Source organism: Nelusetta ayraudi, unplaced genomic scaffold, assembly GCF_046127955.1.
Source record: "Nelusetta ayraudi isolate G7.1 ecotype Tasmania unplaced genomic scaffold, CSIRO-AGI_Nayr_v1 ptg000002l, whole genome shotgun sequence".
Taxonomy (NCBI): Eukaryota; Metazoa; Chordata; class Actinopteri; order Tetraodontiformes; family Monacanthidae; genus Nelusetta; species Nelusetta ayraudi.
Window position 1 is genome coordinate 5337542 of NW_027466052.1, and position 20858 is coordinate 5358399.

The 20858-nt window shown below is 47.1% G+C and overlaps 2 protein-coding genes across 3 annotated transcripts; one reads left to right on the forward strand and one right to left on the reverse strand.

Moving 5' to 3' along the window:
• Nucleotides 1-5864, forward strand: LOC142883907 (cellular retinoic acid-binding protein 1-like). Its single transcript, XM_076019231.1, has 4 exons — nt 1-155; nt 1472-1650; nt 1992-2105; nt 5197-5864. The coding sequence occupies exons 1-4, from the start codon at nt 86-88 to the stop codon at nt 5245-5247; spliced, it is 414 nt and encodes a 137-aa protein (XP_075875346.1). The 5' UTR covers nt 1-85; the 3' UTR covers nt 5248-5864.
• Nucleotides 5865-6150: 286 nt separating this feature from the next.
• Nucleotides 6151-19541, reverse strand: LOC142883874 (paired amphipathic helix protein Sin3a-like). Of its 2 annotated transcripts, none has more exons than XM_076019179.1 (21): nt 19340-19541; nt 17329-17539; nt 16999-17142; nt 16665-16771; nt 16214-16529; nt 15340-15591; nt 14907-15071; nt 14029-14184; nt 13849-13935; nt 13643-13761; nt 13198-13423; nt 12974-13090; nt 12604-12842; nt 12308-12491; nt 11032-11623; nt 10292-10461; nt 9894-10067; nt 9707-9799; nt 8782-8876; nt 7607-7814; nt 6151-7390 (listed from the first exon to the last, which is right to left on the reverse strand). In XM_076019179.1, the coding sequence occupies exons 2-21, from the start codon at nt 17515-17517 to the stop codon at nt 7172-7174; spliced, it is 3852 nt and encodes a 1283-aa protein (XP_075875294.1). In that variant the 5' UTR covers nt 17518-17539; nt 19340-19541; the 3' UTR covers nt 6151-7171. The 2 variants fall into 2 exon arrangements, with proteins under 2 accessions (XP_075875294.1, XP_075875302.1); XM_076019187.1 differs by having other exon boundaries at nt 14919-15071; nt 19340-19540.
• Between the last annotated feature and the right edge of the window lie 1317 nt (nt 19542-20858).

The following is a 20858-nucleotide window of genomic DNA, read 5'->3' on the forward strand; positions in this document are numbered from 1 at the left end:
ACCCAGGCAGGCAGGCAGGCAGGCAGGCAGGCAGAGGGGAAAGAGCCTCGAGGATCAGAGGACGGCAGAACAGCGGAGGAGAAAGATGCCCAGCTTCGAAGGCACCTGGAAAATGAGGAGCAGCGACAACTTCGAGGAGCTGCTCAAAGCTCTGGGTGAGGATGAGTTCGCCCTTTTTGTTTTGTCCCTCTCAAGGTTTCAAAGAAGGTTTGATTGTCGCCTCTGTCGACGGTTTGTGGATGGTTTGTTGTTTCTGGGGAAAGGCAGAGGAACTGATGTGAATGTAAGAGTTCCAAAAACTCAAACTGCAGTGGAGGCGTCTCAGAGGGTGATTAGATCCCGCTGAATTTCAACAAGCTCAAGCTTTTTATTTCTCGCCCCATTAATGTTCATTTATTTTTGCCTCTTTTAGCCATATGACTTTTAGTCACTCCGAGAATTCCGACGCTGGCTCACCGTCCAGCTTGAAATAATAGACCTGCTGCCGTGTCTGACTGATTTAACAGAGAGGATGGATGGATGGATGGATGGATGGATGGATGGATGGAAACAGGCTAGACAATTTTCCACCCTGTCATGTCTGCTGTATGGAGACGCACTAAACAGAGGCGTCAGCTTCAGCATTCCTTCCTCTCATCACTTTGCTGCCTTCATATCTGCAACATCTACGCTCATAGCTGCTGCTAGCAGAAGATAGTTTTTTTGTTTGTTTTTTTAAAGGGAAACTAGACAGCTTTCATTTTTCATTTGTGAAAACTGGACACGTTTCTTGATTTTTTTTGGGAAGCAGAAGAAGACAAGGGGGAATAAAGTGTCTCAGAAGGAAGGAAGGTTCGAACCTCAATAAAGTTATATCCATATTGCCTGAACATATTATTTCAAGGAAGGGGAACAGCCATTGGATGATGCAAGAGAGATAGAGAGAACTGTCCAGGAGTTGTCCAGCCAATCAACCCTTTGTGATGTCACAAAGGTCACAGATGGCCACATGGAGGCGCGCAGTGAGCATTATACAAGTAAATGCAGAAAAACAAGAAAAGTCCACGTTCTACTTACCCTTTGTGATGTCACACAGAGTAGTATTACTGCTCCTAGGTTAGTGACCATGTCCCCCTGCCTGGGGCTGGGTTTTGGCTCCGCCCTCTCTGACCGCCTTGTTTTTTTTTTTTTGGTCCTTGTGCCACGTGGAAGGTCAGACACAGCATGGGTCTTAGCAGGAGGCTGCAAACAGAGGGTTAACTGTGCTGCTTCCTGGAGCTGAGGAGATTTTTGACTGCAACGTGATGCTTGTAAAAACGCTTTAGCGAAAGCTCATGACCGAGGCGAGAAGTGTAAAGAGACACAGGCAACGAAACCAGAGCAGATTAAGATGTGGCTCAATCTAGTAAATCAGGGAAAGAGTAATAACTACAACACGCACCTGCCGTGTGTGTGTGTGTGTGTGTGTGTGTGTGTGTGCGCGCGTCCTCAGGTGTAAACGCCATGCTGAGGAAGATGGCGGCGGCGGCGGCGGCCAAGCCGCACGTGGAAATCAAGCAGGATGGCGAGCGCTTCTACATCAGGACCTCCACCACCATCCGCACCACAGAGATCGACTTCGTGGTCGGGGAGGAGTTCAGCGAGGAGACGGTGGACGGCAGGAAGTGCAAGGTGGGCTGGGCAAACGCTGCGGGAAGGACATTGAGAGATGAAGGAAAAAATAGATAAATTTGGTTTTGACTTTATGGGCGACCCAGTGGCTGGTAGTTATAATAATACTATGATAATACAGTAATTCACATAGAAATACAATATCAGATACAAATCTAAAGTATTGATCCCATCACACAGATATCCATCAATACCAATAACCACATTGGTATCAGTATGATCAGCACTTGGATTTCTACACCCATCACTCTTCCTGTCCGCAAGAAAAGACAAAAATGCAAGAGAACAACAACATGAACAGAAACCAAAGTGAAACCTCATTACAAACTGCTGTTTGACAGAGTCTGGCCACTTGGGAACGAGAGAACAAGATTCACTGCAGACAGACTCTGCTGAGCGGCAACGGCCCCAAGACCTTCTGGAGCCGAGAACTCAAAGGGGACGAACTGATCCTGGTGAGAATCAGCAAACACAAACACGGCAGCGGGTTAGAGCGAAGCACTCCTGATTGGACCCCACAGAACCAGCCGCCGTCTCAAACCACAGACAGACTCCTGATCTTCCTGCTACTTCCGCGCAGATGCGGCTACAGCAGCTTTGCCGTGTGACTAGTGAAGAAGAGGTGGTTTGAGACGGGGCTCCTCATTCTCTTCATCTATATTTTTTTTTTTTACATAAGAATCGTTGAAGAAGTAAATTGTATGTTTTTTTTTTAAAGGAAGATTAACGCTGCAGCATCCACACCGTGGCTTTTATTTAGAATCTGTAGCTACCTCAATTGGGAGTTTTTCAAAGATGGGCCTCGAAGTGCGCAAGATCTTGGGTGATCAGCAAAGTAACCGGCGGCGTACTGACGACTTTTTTCTGCTCATCGTTGATGCAAATCAATTCCATGGTGTGACTCTGATGAACCCTGAAACAGCAGCATCGGCAGCAGACAATCAAACCAGACAAGTGCTGTCACGCCAAGTACTGTATTGTTTCAAGGTTCATCCAACACTTTGATAAAATTGCCTTCTTTGGAAAATGTGTAAGAACTCCCATGACGACGCTCTGCTGTCCACTTGATGGTTTCCATCTGTAACGTGGGCGTGGACAAACATTCTGCAACTCTGAGAAAACACATAACGCTGCCAGATCAATCTCCAGTTTTGTCTGGAGCTTCGGAGCGAACCAAAAGCCCAGGTTGCTTTTCTTCGAGGTTTCATGTTGATCTTATTTTTCTCCGCGGCAAAGATCCACATTCACGAACGAGGCACACAGAAGGCTGAAAGCCGGTGAGTTACAGTCGGCTGCAGCGCCTCCTCAGGCCTCAGCAGGGAAAAGTAAATCACGCAGCTGTTCCTCCGGGATATCACCGCCATGCCTTTGTCATTAGGCCGCCCTGCGTGATCTCGCATCCTTCAGAAACACTTCGGCCTCCAGTTCCCGTCATCTCGCTGAGACAAAGACCTTTTTCCCCTCCTTCATGTAAACATCTGGCTCTGCTTGGATTTATGGACCAGATGGCCGAAGAAGCCGAGTCCAGTCTGGCTGCAGCGGAAGACCTCCGGTTAGACGCTGTGACTCAGAGCAGCCGGGACCTAATCAGGGGAACATCAGGCTTTAGTTTGGCCTGAGAGCCGCTTTCTGAAGCCAGGACAAAGCTTTGATCACAGCCTTGTGTGGTTTTCTGCGCGATAAGGGCGTGTGCGGCGGTTCTGCTCACGGCTAACTGGCGGCAGGAGGGGCTCAGACCTCAAGGAAAACAAAGTTCACCGAGGAATCAACTGGTGGGAAATTCTTCTTGATGTCAGGATTTACCTGATGCTCAAGCAAAATGAAGAGACGGAAACTCCTTCACGGATCCCTCGGAGGGCCTCCGATTCACCTCACACGTCCAGAAAACCCAAGTACAGTTGTCTCGTCTACTGCTCTTCCACCCTCTGTGACATCACAAAGGGCTGCTTTACAGAACTGTGAGTTTTGGTACGCACCTTCTGACAGAACTGAGCGATAGCCGACTTCTCTCATTTCCTGCGCTGTTCAATGACGGGCTACAGACGTGGAAAAAACGTCTGGAAAACCGTTAAGTGACCTTTGACGTCGTCCCTCATCGCCAACAGCGCCATCTACAGTTTCCATGTCGTGACCCTTTTTGGTAAACACGTCGCTGGTCCATGTGGATGAATCTAAAACACATCCTCTACAAGTTTATTCTCACATAAACAGAGGCTGAGCTGCAGGTTCGACTGAACGCGACGCAGCTCCGCTGAGCGCCTGAGGCCACTGAGGTTCCTTGTTACTTTGTTCAGTGTTTCATATCCATCTTCTCCTGAAGGACGTGGCCCTCAATTGGTTCCTTTATGATGAGAAGAATGGAACCATATTAAAAAAAAACTAATAATCTGCACCGAGAGCCCATCTGCGACCTGGGTGATGGAGGCTGAGCCCCGGCGGTCCCTCCCTCTAATACAGGCGTGGGCAAACTATGGCCTGGGGGCCATAAGCGGACGGTTAAGATTTTTAATCCGGCCAGCCGAACATGAAGAAATGATAATAATAGTAACTAAGTCATAAAATAACAGTTTCTTCCATTTCTTCAGTATTTTAAGAGTCATTTCATTCAAGAGCTTTCACATTTTGTTGGAACTCTGCCTTTGGTCATTGTTAAATTGACATTAAAGCTGCATGATGTTTTATACATATCCCTCATACATATTTATAGGCCCCTTGTCAAATTTTTAGAAGCCATTGTGGCCCACCAGTGAAAAAGTTTGCCCGCCCCGGCTCTAATGTCTCCCTCGGCATCGCGCCACCTGCCATGTGGTGGCGCCTCGCTCCCATTTTTCACAGCTCCCCTCCTCGACCCACCGTGCCGCCCGGCCTGGGATAATGATGACGTGGGGGGGCTGCGGTCGGCCATTGTGCTATGCCCCCTGACGACCATAAATCTCTGGACTCATTCGCACCCACCTGCCCTGCGGCAGCCAAATGACCAGTGTCTACTGTCCTGCTTTGTCACTTCTGCTCCTTTAACAAACCAGGACACGAGGGCCAACCACTGCTCACATGATCTATTTGGCCAATCAGAACCATTCTGGAGAACGCCACTTGCAGACAAGTTAGGATGCAGCTTTTTGGGCCCATGGGAACTTTTTTGCTGCAGTACCTCGAGGGGCCACTGGAAAAATAGAAAAAGGAAAAAAAAAGATTGGATTGCCACCATACTGCCAGTCCAGTATCCAGTTCTTATACATCCATGGTCTTACTCCCAGCCGGCTGCCATTGATGTCACTGTTTCTTCTTGAAAATCTCCAAATATTACACACTCGACCTTCACAATTCCTACAGGGTAAAATAAATGCCACAAGAAAAGTGTTTCCACCGTCTCAATAGATCAATCATGCACATATCACCTGCGATGCCAATCTGCGTCGCAATACTGGTAAAACAGGAAGATGAGGAAAAAAACAAAACATTTTCATTACCTCTCAGATGGTTGCAGGAAAGCAGAAGGATAAATGAACCAACAAATGTCTTCATTTTGTCTTTATCTCGCGGCAGATCCTTGGAGCCGATGACGTGGTGTGCACGAGGATCTACGTCCGGGCGTAGAAGATGGCAGAGAACGTTTGTTTCTAAAGCGCGGACGCGATGTTTCATAAGAAAAAACAAAAACTCACTCAAATGTTTTCATATGTGATATTTCAATGCATTTGCAAATTGTAACTGCAACTATTTAATCTTTTTTTTTTTAATTGGGAAATAAAGTAAAAAATAAAAAAAAAATGTTGGCTGTTGCATCCTTCAGTGTTTTGCTCAAAAGTATGAACAGCGTCAAGATTAGAAATTTTGCTTCGAATATAAATTTCAGAAAAACGGTGAAGAGAAGGAATTGGCTGAGGAAACGTGCGTCTATTTAAAGGAGAGTTTAATGCCAAACACCGTACTAACACTCATGTACAACATCGGAAAGTCAGGAGAAGACAGAAAAAGACACATGAAGTATAATACAAATCATGTTGTTCTGTACAATCAGCTTAGCCAGACAGCATCAGCGTGCGTTGTCCCATAATAAACAGGAAGTAGAAAAATAAAAACCTAAATACTAGGGGTTCCCAAGATTGTCCGGAGCTGCTTCCGTTCGAACGGACATCAAAAACTACGACTGCAGAGGGAATGAAACGCTTTTATTTTCTACCGTGTTCCTTTTATCACCGGCGAGTGGGAAACGGTCTGAGCTGCGGCCGCGCGCCTTCATCCGCCTGACGACACCTGTCGGCCCTGAAACACTGCTGAAGACGCTTCTGTCTCGCTACAAGAGCAAAAATACAGCGTGGTGGCAAAAATAGTCAGAAAAGGGAAAGAAAGAGCAATAAAACAACAGTTAAAAAAGGAACGGTTTACATTCCTCTTTAAAAATGGATCAGACATTCATTTTGTATTACAGCAACAAAGGAAAATAAACAGAGCTTGTATGAATTGTGGTTTAAGGAATTATTGCTTGTTTTGGTTCCCCCCCCCTCGATACACGGGCTGAAATCCAATCAGAGTTGGGGCAGAAAACAGTAACTACTCATGCAGGTGTCTCTTGTTGTTGTTCAAGGACGTCACGTTCCCGGAGCTACATTCAATCTCCCCGAGTGACGGCGACGCGACCGAGAGCAGAAGTGTGCTGAGTCTATCTACGAAACAAAAGACTTTGGGAACAAAAAATGTAACAGGGCGCAAAGAAAAGCGAGCAAGAAAAAAACAAAACAAAACAAAACAAGGGACTTCTCCAAATCATCAACATCCTTTGGTTAAAAACAAAGAGAAAAACGTTTTTTAAAAGTTTCTTTTTCTTAATAAACTACTCTGCAGCATCTAGCTAAAGACTGGAGCTTTGTGTACGTTCGCTACACATCCATAACATCTGCTCATAAGAAAAAAAAGAAAAGAAAGAGGATCTCGGTATAAACAGCGTATTTACACCAGGCGTTTGGATGGCCATAAATTACTGAGGTGGCTCGACGGCAGCGGCGTCACCACAGGTGTTTTATAAATATATACATACATATCTATGTATATATATATTTATATTCATATATACACACACACATGTATCGTGGTGTATTCCACCTTTACCACCACTGAGGAGAACGTCCACAGGCTCAATGGATCACAGCTTCCTGCTAATTCTCCGTTAACTGGCTGAGGTTTGAGTTTCAATCCTATCTATGATCAAAGAGAGAGAGGAAAAAAAACAAGAAAAAAAAAACAGCATTTCACTGTTTACCTGCTGAGTTTTAGTTATGAAAGACTTGTTTTAAAAGCTGCAGGAACGCTGTATAATCGATCTCATGTAAAAAATAAAATAAAATAAAATACACAATTTGTATAATTATTGGCGCTTCCTTTGCCGAGACGCGGCGGTTTTCGTTGTCGAAAAAAGGTTCCCCGCTCACGACTCGCTCGGAGATAAAGGAGGAAGAATCGCATCCAGTTTAAACGTTGGCTGGGCGGAGCGACGGGATCGCGTGGCGTTCGTCGGGCGGGACTACAGAGTTCGGTACTTGACCCGGTACTTGTTAATGGGGAGATAGTGGAGCACTTCAGGGACGCAGCTGGTGGTGCAGGGCAGCAGGCCCTCCTGCTCCTCGCCCATCAGCCAGCCGCGGGTGCCGGCGGCCATGTCGCTGGTGACGTGCTGGCTGGCCCAGGTGTCGAGCCAGGCGTGGAAGTCCCGGTGCAGCCGGGTGTTGACCCGCTGGTGCGACTGGAAGAGATCAGGAAGAGCCCGTTTTAAAAAAACAAAACAAAACACGCACGCACGCACGCACGCACGCAAACACAAACAAAAGCAGCTCTCGTCTGTTTTTGCTGCTCCCAATCCTGACTTGGATGAACGACATCTTTCATAGCGATTCACAAATAAACACACAAAAGCACGAGAAAGGGGGAGAGCCGAGCAGATCCAGCGGCGTGTGCGTACCTGGTGAGCCCGCGTGAGCGCCGTGTGTCTGTACATGTAGTCCTCGGACTTGCAGACATAAACCATCTTGTAGGAGTTGAGCTTGAACATGCACTCCATCTTCAGCTCGCTGCCGCCCTCTTGTGTCTTGTCCGAGGTTGGCTTGTTCATCCTCTCCTGCTGCAGCTGCTCCCATCCCCTCTGGCACTTTCTGATCCGTCTCAAGTTCCTGCAGGGGGGAAAAACAGAAAACACAAGAGTGAAGCCGGGCGGCCAGAGAGGAAGCCAGCTGATCGAGTCACACAAATTCCAAAGAAAAGGTCCTAATTTCAGTGACAATTTAGTAATTGACAATGAGAACTGTGTTATTTTTAGACAAAAAGAAAAAAGGATTTCTTATGAAAATCTTTGCAGAAAGGGCAAATTTGAGAGGACTGTCCCTTTAAATAAATATATTTTAAATCCATGCACTGCAAACTCACCCATATCAGAAATAGAAAGGGAGTGAAACCATTCATAAAGTGGATCTATAAGAGCAGCAGTGCTGGTAATATTTGGGTGCACACAGTGCACACATGTTACCACCTAGAAAATGACCTCTTCAGACAACTATTTCCTCCTCGTTCAGATTGTGTGCAGCAGATAACAATCTGTGCAATCACTCACCCCACTTGAACAAACTTTTTTTTTTAATGTGTACTTACCGCCGAGGGTGACAGGTGAGCGGAAAAACCATGAAGCCTTTTTTTTTTTTTTTTTGCCTTCAGGCTTCCACTTAAGAGACATGACAGCGAAGACAACTTCAAGTCAAACAACTGTCAGAGAAGCGAAATATGAGCGATAAAAAAGTCGCTACGTTTGCAATCGTGAGGTGGTCAACACCCAACGTGACTGGACAAGAAACCGCAACAAACTGGGGATTTCGTTTTTTTGTTGCATTTTGTTGCTTGTTGTTTGCTCAGAGAATCTTGACAGAAGGCCACAGAGGAACTTCAAGCTTCACGTTCTACTTTTTATTTTTTATTTTTTCAAGACTTCTGAAGCACCTCTCGCTTGTTAGGGGGCGCTGACACTGTTTCCGCCTCTAGAGGGCGCAGCAGTTTGAGAGGAGGAGGGGCCCATCGTCAGCGGAGCCACTGATGGGCAAGTGGGACAGAAGAAGAAGAGCTGAGAGGCCATGTTGGGCGGAGCCTCACCTGGGGAGGAATACGGGCTTCTGGGAAAGATGTTCGCGGAGTTTTGGAGACGCAGAATCCGAGTTGAGGTATCTGCCCACGTAGTCGGACCACCGCTGAGGAGGACAAAGCAGGAAAACACACATGAGTCTCTTCTGCGTCACACTGGAAATCTTCTGCTTCATGATTTCAAAATAAGCCTTGATGAATCTGAGGGTAAAACTTAGATAGAGGCACAGTGTGTAAAATTTCTGCCACCAAGTGGTCAGATTTTAGACTGCAGCGCTCATTCGCTCATCCTCCCTCTCCCAAGCTTGCCAGTGAACTACGATGGCCTGCGCACATAATCCTGGACACCTCGTCCACCTTCTTCTTTGTTGGTTAATTTGAGGATGCGACTGTTCACCCTAAATGTGAAGGTGGGCTGCTCGTCCACACCAGGCTTCCTTAGAAATATGGTGGTGTAAGATGGCAGCTAACTGGGAGCAAGACTCTTGCTCTGAATATAAATAAGAGCCATTCTAAGGATAGGAAAAACAAATTACTTTTATTGTAGTTGGAATAGACTTTTATTATATTTGCATATGTATTTACCAAAATAAAAATCATTAATTAGATCAAATATTACACACTGTACCTTTAAAATATGTTAGCAGTAATTAAAATTGTAAACAAAGTATAATTGGCCCAATAAATACAATATTTGTGCTGTAGTTTTTCTACCACAAGCATGAACACATTATGCACTAGCAAATCACAGCTATATTTCAAAAAGCAAAAACACTACAACTTCTGATCCGACGTTTCCGCAAGCACAACAGAACCTCATCAGAAATGTCTAAAATGATCTTTTTGAGCTGGAGCTCTGCAGTCTATGCGCACCAGGCGCATGAACACCAACACGAACGTCAAGAACCAACAACATGACGACTTGGACGACGGTTACCTCGGAATCAGCCGGTTCATCAGAGTTCTCCTCCTCGGTGTCCAGCAGCTCCACCCCCAGGCTGACGGAGCCTCGGCTCTTGGCAAACATCAGCTGGACAAGCACAGGCAGAGGGAGTTGACGGCGGGCGTGCGGACCAGTTCAGCCAATAGAGACATCGCTACTGTATCAGGTCATCTCCTCTCACCTTGAAGCAGTTCTCATCCGACATGAGCTGTTCCGCTTTGCGCTGGTAGACGCTCTCGGCCGAGGACCGGGACGACTGCGTGGACAGGGCGCCCCCTGTGGCCTTGCTGGGACACTCGCTAAGGTAGAGCTCCGTCACACGGGCGCAGATGTCGTCGGTGACGAGGTGCTGCAGCTGTAAGGGTCACAGGTCACAGGTGAGCACGAGTGAGCAGCTTCTGGTTGGCTTCAGAGCGGAGAAGAGGTCTCCGCCCCAGCAGAACAAAACACAACATCCAGTCAGCGATTCTCTTAAAGTGAGTTTGAGAGAACGGTGACTTTTTAAATCTGACCCATGACGTCATGGGAATTGGTTTCGACTCCATTGTAAAACAGGCGGCGGGAATGTTGAGCGCAGACCTGGCGGACGATGTTCTGGACGAGCTTGTCCATGGTGAAGGCGATGTAGGAGTGGATGGTGAACATCTCCCTCAGGGAGTCCTCGTACTGAGCCGGCTCCATGTTTCCATCCAGGAGGTTCCGCACCATCTCCAGGAACACCGAGTAGTAATCCTCCACGTCGACGTCCACTGTTGGCGGAGAGAGAGGCAGAGAGAGAGAGAGCATTGTCAATAATATTTCTGTGAGCAAATAGTATCACAGTTGTGTGTGACAAGATAAAATGTTATATTTTGCAAGAAACTTAATCTGTAAATTTCCTGTAAAGAACACAGAACGACACGACCAGTCAAAAGTCACCCCATTAATTTAATGTCTTTTCTTTCATTCTCATAACTATTGACTTTGCAGTTTCTCACTGAAGGCATCAAAACTATGTATGAACAAACATGGAATTATGTGGGAAACAATACAAGTGTAAAAGAACATGTTTCATATTTAAATTCTTCAAAGCCGCCGTTGATAAAAGGCATATTTAGAGTTATTTAATGTGTTTTTCTTTGCTGCATAATTACATAAATCTTCCTCATATATTTGATGTCTTCAGTATCTACCTGCAGTGTAGAAAGTTTTAAAGATAAAAAAAAAAAAAATTGCATGATAAGGTGTGTCCAAACTTTTGGCTGGTAATGTACAGCACGCAGTTTTTTTTCATGAGTATTTTTTTAACCAACCGTGAAGGTTGACGTGTGTGCACTCACTGGGCTCCTTCAGCTTCAGGTGGATGGCCGGGCTGTCGTTCTTCTCCTTCGTCTGCCCCAACACCTCCCGCTCCCACTCGCGCTCCCGCGCTTCCTCCTCGATCTGCCTCTCGGCCTGCGCGTAGATCTTCAGCAGCCGCGAGCAGAGGATGTGGTGGAGGCGGAAGAAGATGTACCAGTAGTTGTTGACGTGGTACAGGTTGTACGCGTCGTCGGTGCCGCGCAGCTTCTGCGCCGCCGCGTTGCCGAACAGGAGCTTGGACTTGGACGGGCTGCCGCCGGGGAGGCCGTTGTGCTTCTTGGGGCCGTCCTGGTCCGTCTCCACGTCTTCCTCGTCCTCTTCGTCGTCGTCCTCCTCCTCCACGTCGGAGAGCTCCCCCCGCCGCGCGAACAGCAGGTCGGGGATGAAGTGGTGGATGATCTGCTTGATCTTGTACTTGTCCTCCTTCTGGATGCCCACCTGCCGCTTGACGTGGTGGATGATGAGGGCGGCGGCGTCCTCCAGGATCTGGCTGTCATCGTAGGTCAGCGTCATGTGTGGGCCACCAGGCGGCGCCGTGGTGGTGGTCTCCTCAGACGCACGTTCTTGGCGCTGCGGTAGACGGACAGGACGAGATCGGTTATTACACCAACACTCATGCCAGTATCGGATACCGGGGTTGAGTACTCGTAAAATACACTACCAGTCCAAAGTTTGGACACACGTCATGCACAACTTTCTGCACTGAAGACAAGATATATGCAATTATGCAGCAAAGAAAACATGTGAAATAACTCTAAATAGGCTTTTTATGAAAGGTGGCTATTTTTAAAAATTTAAATATAAAATGTTTGAGCTATTTTACATTTTTATTGTCTCCTACATCATTCCATGTGTGTTCATACGTAGTTCTGATGCCTTCAGTGAGAAACTGCAAAGTCAATAGTCATAAGAATGACAGAAAAGACATTAAATTTAAAGGGTGCGTCCAAACTTATGACTGGTTGTGTAGGTGCCAATAATCACAAAACCAATACCGGTTGTTATGTATATATGTTTGCTAAATTTGTGTTTGCACTGCAGTGAAACTTGTGGCAGTCACCCATGTTCTAGAAAAACATGCTGAGGAATGTTTTTCAAGTGACAACATCTGTGGATTTTTTTTTTTCTAATGTGTAATGGCCTTATTAAGTACTCAGTATCAGTAAATACTGTAATCCAAGTAATGTTACTCGACCGGTTCTGTAAAAAAGTGCTATCGGTGCACAAGCGACTCTGGCGGCTTTGTGTGCTTACGTCGTCGTACAGCATCTCGATCTCATTCAGTAGCGTCTTGGAGCGCAGCGCCTTGGTGTCGTTCTGCTTGAAGTTGTTGCCCTGGTGGTCGAGCGACTTCAGGTAGTACTTTTCGTTCTGATCCCGCCAGATTTTGTTGAAGCCTCTCTGTGCCTCTCTCCACTCCTCGTCCTTCATTTTCAACCTGGGTGAAGACAAACACGGGTGACGCTAAAGACGCTGAAAAAACAAAACAAAAACAAAACAAGAAAGCTTCCGCCCAACAACCGGAGAACGTTCACAAAGAGACCGGGAACCTTTTCAGCACGATGGGCAACGCCACCGCCGGGTTCTTCTTCAGCCCGTCGATGATGTCGGGGGCCTTGTCGCCGTATATCCTCTGCACGGCCTTGCGGTGGACGACCTCCGAGGAGCCGCCCAGCGTGTTGTCCAGCCTGAAGCGCAGCTGCTCCTCGGCGGACATGCGCGACAGCCGCCGCTGCACCGTCTCCAGGGCTCGTATCGTGGCCAGGTTGGTCTCCAGCACGACGTCCAGCTAAAAGGGGGGCGGGGGAGGGGAATGGCGAGGTAACGGCGACAAAATTAGCGGTGTGTTCAACCAACCGTGTCTGTTGGTGACTCAAAAATAGAGACTTTTTTTTTTTTTGAAGGGTTTGTATTCGTCACCTCAAACCGCTCGTCTTCACATCGATAGATGTTCTCTTCATACTGAGTCTTCTTGGAGCTCACAAATGTGGAGTCCTCAGACCAGGATGGGAAGGAGACCCATGTGTCATTAAGCACCTGTTGACAGGACATTCCGTTCAAAGGGATTTCTGTTTAAGCAAGGCAAAAGGTTGCACCCCCCCCCCCCTTCCATTGACCAGACGCTTCATCTCCTTCATTAGTACCTCTCTGCACAGCTGAGTCCTTCCTGTGCACTTGGGCTGCTGGTAGCTCTTGGGCAGCGCTCTGTAGCTGGAGCCCAGCCTCTTGCAGGAGGCGTAGTCGATCTCCATGGCGATGCCCTCGGTGGCTCGCTCCTTGGGCAGAGTCTCGGCGTGGCTCGAGTCGCCGTGGCTGGACTCCCGGTAGCCCAGGAAGTTTTTGAACCACGTGAAAAGCTCCGGGAATTTTCTGCGAATCGCGCCACAATGCATGTTAGGAATGAAAAGTAGGTTCGCGTGACAATTTAGGCCAACACTTCATAACTGTTAATAACCAGAAAGGAGCTTTAAGTCGCTGGAAGACCAGATTTTTTTCATCAACAGACGTCAAAATAAAATGCCACAGTTTCTCGTCAGTACACGGCACAAAAGCCTCAGCGACAAGAAGCAAGTGGACGCTGTTACTCACCCCAGAAATGGGATGACGAGTTGCACCAGCTCAGTTTGAGAAATCACTTCCTGGTTGAAAAGGTGCAGGCACCGCAAGAAGTTTTCATAAGCCTCTGGGCTCCGCAGGGCCTTCCGCACCTGCGGGAAGAGACTTCAGTCACCACCAGAGGCAGCAAACCCCCCTGTGCATGGGAACGACTGAGACGTGGAAGACTCCGAACTGACCTTCTCAAAGAACATGGTTTCAGTGCTGGTGCTGTGTTTGCCCATCTCGGACATGCAGTGATCTTTCCCCATGATTTTGGGTTTCTTCTGCAAAAGTGTGCAAAACGTTATTGAACTTGCGTAACTTGCTTTTCTGCGTTGACGGTTGTAAGGCTACAATGTACAAATGCAGGTGCCCACCTTGACAGGTGGCGTGGGTGCCTGTCCTGGGGGTCTCCTGACTGGCAGCCCATTCTGGCTCAGCCGCTGCTTGTTGTTCACCAGGGGCCTCTTCACCGTCCCGCCATGGTCGTTACGAACCGAGTCGGCCCGTTCAGCCACGGCCTTGCCCAGCAACTGAAAGGAGACCAACACACCACAGCAACCAAAGAAATGTGACCAAGTTCCTTGAGAACTTCCCAAACAATCTCAAAGCATCACCGTGTCGTTTAGGTCAAATCCCCTCAGTATTTAACACGACGATGCTCATGAAGCTGTTTGTACTTCAGTCCAGGAGGTCGGTTCTCTCAGACGCGACTAATCAAGTCTGCAGTGGGTCTCTGAGCCCGGGGCCACAACTCACCCCGTTCATCTTCCTCAGAGTCAAAAGGTCACGTCAAACAATTGGACAGTTTAAATATCTCGGCCCCACCCGGGTGGGGCTATTCTATTGGCTACCTGGGATGGGAGGGGCCTAGCCACTGACGCGCTGCACTCCAGACAGCTGATACAACAGCCAGCCCTTAGAATTAACCAGCAGCCACCAGTCGTATTTTCAGCAGCCCAATTGTCTGACTTGGCTGTTTGGCCAACCAAACGGTACTGCAGTGGACATAGCAAAACTGATTGTGTATGGTGGGACATGTGAATTATGGGTCTCTTATGGATTATGGAATGGAATATCTTACAAGGATAAACACAAGGCAATATTTATGTTTTTAAAGGAAACAGGATTAGGGCAGAAAATATGATATTAAAGTAGGAATTTGAACAAAGTAATTTTGAATGAGTGCCCCAAAAATCTTCCATAGGCCATTTTTTTTTCCAAGTTCCTGTATTTCTGAACTTTGAGGCATTACATAGACACTCACCACTGAGCTGTTTGCATCAGGCAGGAACTGGCCGAACTCTGACAGCAGGTCCTCCTGGTTCTTAAAGAGTCGGGCCACCTGAGTGTAGACCTCCTGCTCGGTCAGCGCCGGGGTGTAGTTCCCTGCTGCCTCCTTCGCGTTCCTCTGCTCTTTCTGTAAAATGAGATGAATAGGTTTTAAAAAATAAGTTTTGTACTTCTTCCTACTCCTTTTCGAGCATATTTAAGTTTCTGGATATTTGTTTTTTGTTGTTTTTCTTAGTATTAGGCTTGTATATTTTTTTTCTTTTTCTTATTTTATTTACGAGAATTGTGTTTTTTTTTTATGCTCAAATAAGAATTCAGTTCAATTCTGATGAAACTAAAGTGTGACAAAACCTCCTGCGCACCAAACAGCTCCGCACGGTTGAACAGCGACTAACCTGGTACGTGTGCAGGATCTCCAGGAAGGCCTTGTAGATGTCCGGCTGGCCCTGGAAGCGGTTCTTGATCTTGTTGACATAGTTTATGGCGTGGTTGAACTCCACGGGCTGGTTGTTCTGGAACGGCGGCCCGCCGGTGGGCGTGCTGCTCACGGGAGTGTGGGACTGAACGGTGGGCGAGCGCGGCGAGGCGTAGGATGGGATGGAGGGGTTGGGCTGGCTGGTGGGTGTGTGGGCTGGAGACTGAACGGGCTGCAGGAAGGGGGTCAGACCAGGCAACGGGTCAACCTACCGACTGACCACAGGTTTGCTAACAATCACAGCTCAGGCGATGCCTTCTGCACCCATGGCACGCAGCACAGGCATCTTCATGAGTTTTATAAAAACAGTTTTAAGCAATGAGGATAAAATGCATCGGCCCATTCATTCCAGTCATTTGATCTGAGACGCTCATAAACTTTAAAACATTCCACACTTTTCAAATGTGTGTCTGGCCCTTGCCTGAGTTACTGACCACACTACTTTATAAGACACTGCCTTGGCCTCCAGGGCCACAGTGAAGAGGTTTCTAAGGGTCAAAGCTGTCATTCCATCACTTTTTGTAACAGAAATAATTTATGACACACAACGTGTTGCATCCACATTCGGATATTCTTTTACTTTTGGCTTGTAAAGTACATCACTGGTACTTTTATACATTTATTTTTCACTCTAATAGCTGACGAGGCACTGACCCTGGAAGCAGAGGCCGTATGAGTCACTTTCAATTGAAGGACATTTCCCGAGGACAGTTACTAAACAAATGGGCCAAACTGACTCCAAACCTTCAACCTTGTTGACGGACACATGAGACGACTGAAGTGATGTAGATTACCTTGCTGGTTTTACTCGGAGCAGGCTGGGTGGGAGTGGCTGGAGTGTTGTTGGTCACGGAGTGTTGCCTGCTGAGGGGAAGACTTTGCGGGTGGCTCGGGGGTTGACTGGAGGCTCCAGTCACAGGGATGTTGTGGACAGAAATGCCGTGGGGAGTGATGTAGTGGATCTGGCCGGGCGTCGTTACGTTGACCAGGTCGTTGGTCTGAACCTCGATCTTGTACCCAGGCGGCAGGAAAGTGTTAAAACCCATGATGAGGTCGGGGTGGCCCTTGAAGAGCTGCGACACACGGTTGATGACTCCTGGAGTGTCGATGCTGCAGAGACAGAGTGAGTCACGGGGATTTAGTGACTCCCAGCTAACTGTGCGCACGCTTTCCGAAAGTGGACAAAAATGCTGAAGTTGCACCGTCTCTCCTGATAAGACAAAAACAGAGTCGAGTTGGACTCACCTCTGTGACTTGAACTCCTTCATGATGTCAAGGAAATCATTATAAACTTGAGGCTGATTTCCAAACTGCAGTTTCACTTGATCCAGATAAGAGAGGGCATCTTCAACCTGAAAAGTCAGGATAGGATTTTAAAGTTCATGAAACCCCAATTTTATTTTTTAGCAACTTTATTTTGCTCAAAGTATCTTCTCTCTCTGTGTTATCTGTACTGCAAAAAAAAACAACTAAATTTAACAAGAAAAAAAATGGAGATTTATATAAACTTAATGAAATCAACATATTGTGCAATTCACAGTGAGCACAGCTGTTTTTGCAGATTTCCATGCAAACGCACCTTTAGCCGCTGAAACTGCTGCTGTCCTTGCACTGCTGGTGGATGGACGTGACCCTGGACCACCGCTGGTCCCTGAGCCTGAACAGCAATGTTGTGTCCATGGGGGCCGATGTGAGCTGGATTATGCCCGTGTCCGGTGGAGCCCTGAGACAATGTAGGCCCCTTTTTAGGAATGACAGCCGTTGCAATACCACAACTTTGAAGTGTTTTTGTCTCTGTGACAAAGTCTCCTTCAAATGTCTAATTTCCCGAGATGTGACACTCGTGACAAGATGGTTTAAATCATGACTCAGTGTTTCATTGGCCAGGAACTACTAACAGTTTGCATACCTGATAGCCTTGAGGGAGAGAATATTGGATGCCAGTGGACGGCTGCATGCTGTCAGCGGCTGCCTCTACCACAGCAGGAGTCGGGAGGGACAACTGCAAGTTTTCTGTAACGCCTTGAATTTGGGGACGTCGGGGCTGCTGTTGCTGGGGCGCATATACTATTTCCTGGTCCTCCAAACGTCTCTTCATCGTGTGTTCATGCTCAAAGGGGCTGGTGGGAGTCAAGAGAGAGACAGGAAACAGTTGAGCCGCACCAAAAACGAGGCTTTGGTGGCAGCAACAGTAGCTACGATTATTCATAGTGGAGGTCATGCAGTTCTTCTTCCAGGATCTTCCGGTGGAGATCACTGACATATACTGAGTTTAGCATTTATTTATTTTTTTTAATTACACGGCATGGCTTAAAATACATGGGTAAAGAGACTGTTGATAAAAGCATGTGTGAAAGAAATGTCACTTTTTTCCCCATAAACCGAATTATTGAAACCCCGCTAATTTTAACGCATAGTTTCATGAATGATTTCATTTCCATCTGTATCAACGGGCAAAGTCCTTTATTATTTGCTAAAATGGCAAAAATAAATAAATAAATAAAATAAAATAAAATAAAACATGGTAAAGAAACATAATATTTACGAAGCAACACACAACCAGAAGAATTGGAAGCATATATATACGGCAACACATTACGACGTTCCCAACACATATTCCACGCAAACCCGAGGGAGAGTCATTTTTAGACAGTCCCTAAACTGACGTCGCCGCAGTTGGCCAACGGAGCGCGCACGTCCCTATAAAGCCGAGCTGCAGAGCTGCGGCGTTAGCAGATCAAGGTGGCGGCGCGTGCGGTCTCGAATATCTGCGCTCGGCCTCGTCACGAAACGCAGATTTACATATCCATCGGCTCGCCAAAACGCGTAGCCGAGGCATAAACAGAAACGTGGGGTCGAAGGTGTTCGATGTAATAATTTTTTAAAAAGGGGGCGCAGCGAACATTTGGCGAGAAAACGGTGCGGGCACGTAGGCGCTGTCTCCCTCGTCCCCTCCCCCTCTCTGCCAAACACTGATCGCCTTCCGTTTTGGTGAGCTGACCGCCTTCGCGTCTGACGCTCGGTTCACGTCGAAACTCGAGGTGTACGAGCAAACGCACGAGTCTTTTTTTTTTTTATTATTAATTTTTAACTGGGCGAGAACAGAAATGGCACTAGGAAATTGGCAAGTTTCGGATCCTCACTCTTCCAGCTCACCATTATCACAAAACAAGACTGCTCACTAGCGACCCAGATGGGCTAAACTGAGGCTAACTGTCGATGCCTTTGCTTTCGAGTAGAGATATCTACTGAAGAGAATTAGCAGCCGTGCCTTGTCCTGGTTGACACGCGACAGCACAGCCGGCTGTAAAGTATGTGACACAATGACCCATCGGTACACACAAATGACTAAATAAAAGTTACACGACCAGGAACAAACATTGTCAGTGCAAGTTGAATAGGTCAGAAAGAACGGCAAGTGGCTAACACGCTAGCAGTGGCATGGGCAGTACATTACGTTTACGTCGCATTAGCACCAAGTTGCGAGAGACTCGAGACGGAGGGAAGAAATTGTTAGTTTTTCTGTTCAAGAAGAAAACCTATTCCTGCTCAACCCATCAGTCGAACTCAATGCGACGAAAACTAACTTGGAATGTGCTTTCAGGTCAATGTGTATGGCGTTAGCTACCGCTAACATGCGAGCTAACGGTTGCCGCTTAGCTGGCGAGTATTACTTGGAGCAGCGCCGTTAACTTTTCCCTGATGCCAGAGGACTCCGTGCAGCATTTTCAATCATATGGACACGTTTCCTTGGAGGACTGTAAATATGTTAAAGAAAATGAGATACGAGTACAAACTAAAGGGTGTTCGCTCGGCAAGGTTACATAGCAGCTAGCAGCTGTTAACTCCGTTAGCACAACAACCAACCCCCCCATCAGTGTCGTGTAAGTGGCTAACTGGCTAATGCTAATTTAACTTACCCCGTATAGCTGCCACCAGCAACACGATGACACAGTGGGGTAACAGGACCAAGCAGCGAGTCTTTGCCTGCGTATCCTCCGTCCTGTGACACCAGAGGGAAGTCCAGTGGAACGGTCGCAGATGAAATAGTCCGCGTTGGCTATGTCGCTAACAACACTATATGTATGAAGCGGTGTTCCGTGCTCAGAGGTGTGTCTACCGCGGAGGCACCCGAGTCTCCGCCCACTCTCAACTGGGATTGGCCACATCTCCAGAATGAAAACAAATACAATGAGGGCAGTGAGCCAGTACTTCCTGTTAAAGGCGCCTTGCGAGGACTAAATCAATCTGCTGGAGCCTTGCAGAGTTACTTTAAATTCTGTCAAATAAATTAAAACCATCACCATCAGACAGACTCTTCTGTGATCCTGTAAAAAAAAACAACAAAAAAAACATGAGCCGTTTACAATGACACATGATGAACCACATCCGTTAAACCTAAATAGCGCCCTGACCCCATCCCAGAGAGCTGGAGTCTATTTAAACCTCCAATACTCCAGTAAAGCAGCCTTGTAAAATTGGTTGTTAGACTTCCAAAAACAGCACATTTATCCCTCTGAATAAATCCTGCGAAAGGAGTTCAAATGGAGGTGGGCTGAGAGGGAGCGGAGTTTCCAGGGAGACTGACCGAACTTCTTAGCCAGTGTGTGTCACCCCGCCACTACAAATCACATCTTTCGATCTGACGGAGCACAACACAGAAAGGTGTTTCACGCAATGTTATGTTAATTGGGTGAGGATAGTGCACCCACCAGCACACCCAACACTCCAGATTGATTGATTGATTGATTGAGTCATTCATTGATTTTTAAGTGAACTGTATGAAAGGCCACAGCCCAACCTCTAAACAAGATCAAGAAAAGTTGCCCAAGAGTGGTTACTGCACACAGCTGAGATGTATTATTTGTCTGTAATAAACATACATTCTCATCAACTCCTAGCCAAAATGTACGCGATACAAAACATTTCTGATGAATCCATCTATGTGGGAGTGAAGGAGGGTGCCAGACTCTCAGGCAAGAGAGGAACAAAGCATCGGGTCCTGGAACTTTCCTGAGCTTTTTTGTCACCCGAAAGAGTCGACACGTTAATGCAGGCAGGGGGTCTGGCGGGAGGGGGTGCGAGGGTTGCAGGGAGTCCTATTGTGTAGGTGGGAGGTGTGAGGGTCCACCGGTAAAATGAATTTGCAGAATATCCAGCTTTTACAGAATACATATTCCTCAGTGGTATTTCTCAGGCACAGAGTTCATAAAGAATCAGCGATGTGATAATCTTTAAGTACACGCTGCTGAGTGTGACAAAGTGCAAGAGTTGTACACGTGTGAACTCGCATGTACAATGGAACTGCAATAGAATGGAATCTAAATTTCGGAGGGTTGTCAAGTAAAATATTTCTTGTTTACATTCATGCATAGCCAAAGGAAACAGCCACAATATGAAGGTGTTGCAGTTTAAGTTGTGATGCCGCCTCTTACCAGC

Coding starts and splice junctions, on each gene's coding strand:
- LOC142883907 (XM_076019231.1), top strand. CDS start 86: ATGCCCAGCTTCGAAGGCACCTGGAAAATGAGGAGCAGCGACAACTTC. Junction 1,651..1,991: donor TGGACGGCAGGAAGTGCAAG/GTGGGCTGGGCA, acceptor GCTGTTTGACAG/AGTCTGGCCACTTGGGAACG. Junction 2,106..5,196: donor AAGGGGACGAACTGATCCTG/GTGAGAATCAGC, acceptor ATCTCGCGGCAG/ATCCTTGGAGCCGATGACGT.
- LOC142883874 (XM_076019179.1), bottom strand. CDS start 17,517: ATGAAGAGACGTTTGGAGGACCAGGAAATAGTATATGCGCCCCAGCAA. Junction 15,592..16,213: donor CTCCGAGTAAAACCAGCAAG/GTAATCTACATC, acceptor CCCTTCCTGCAG/CCCGTTCAGTCTCCAGCCCA. Junction 13,091..13,197: donor GGACTCAGCTGTGCAGAGAG/GTACTAATGAAG, acceptor TCCTGTCAACAG/GTGCTTAATGACACATGGGT.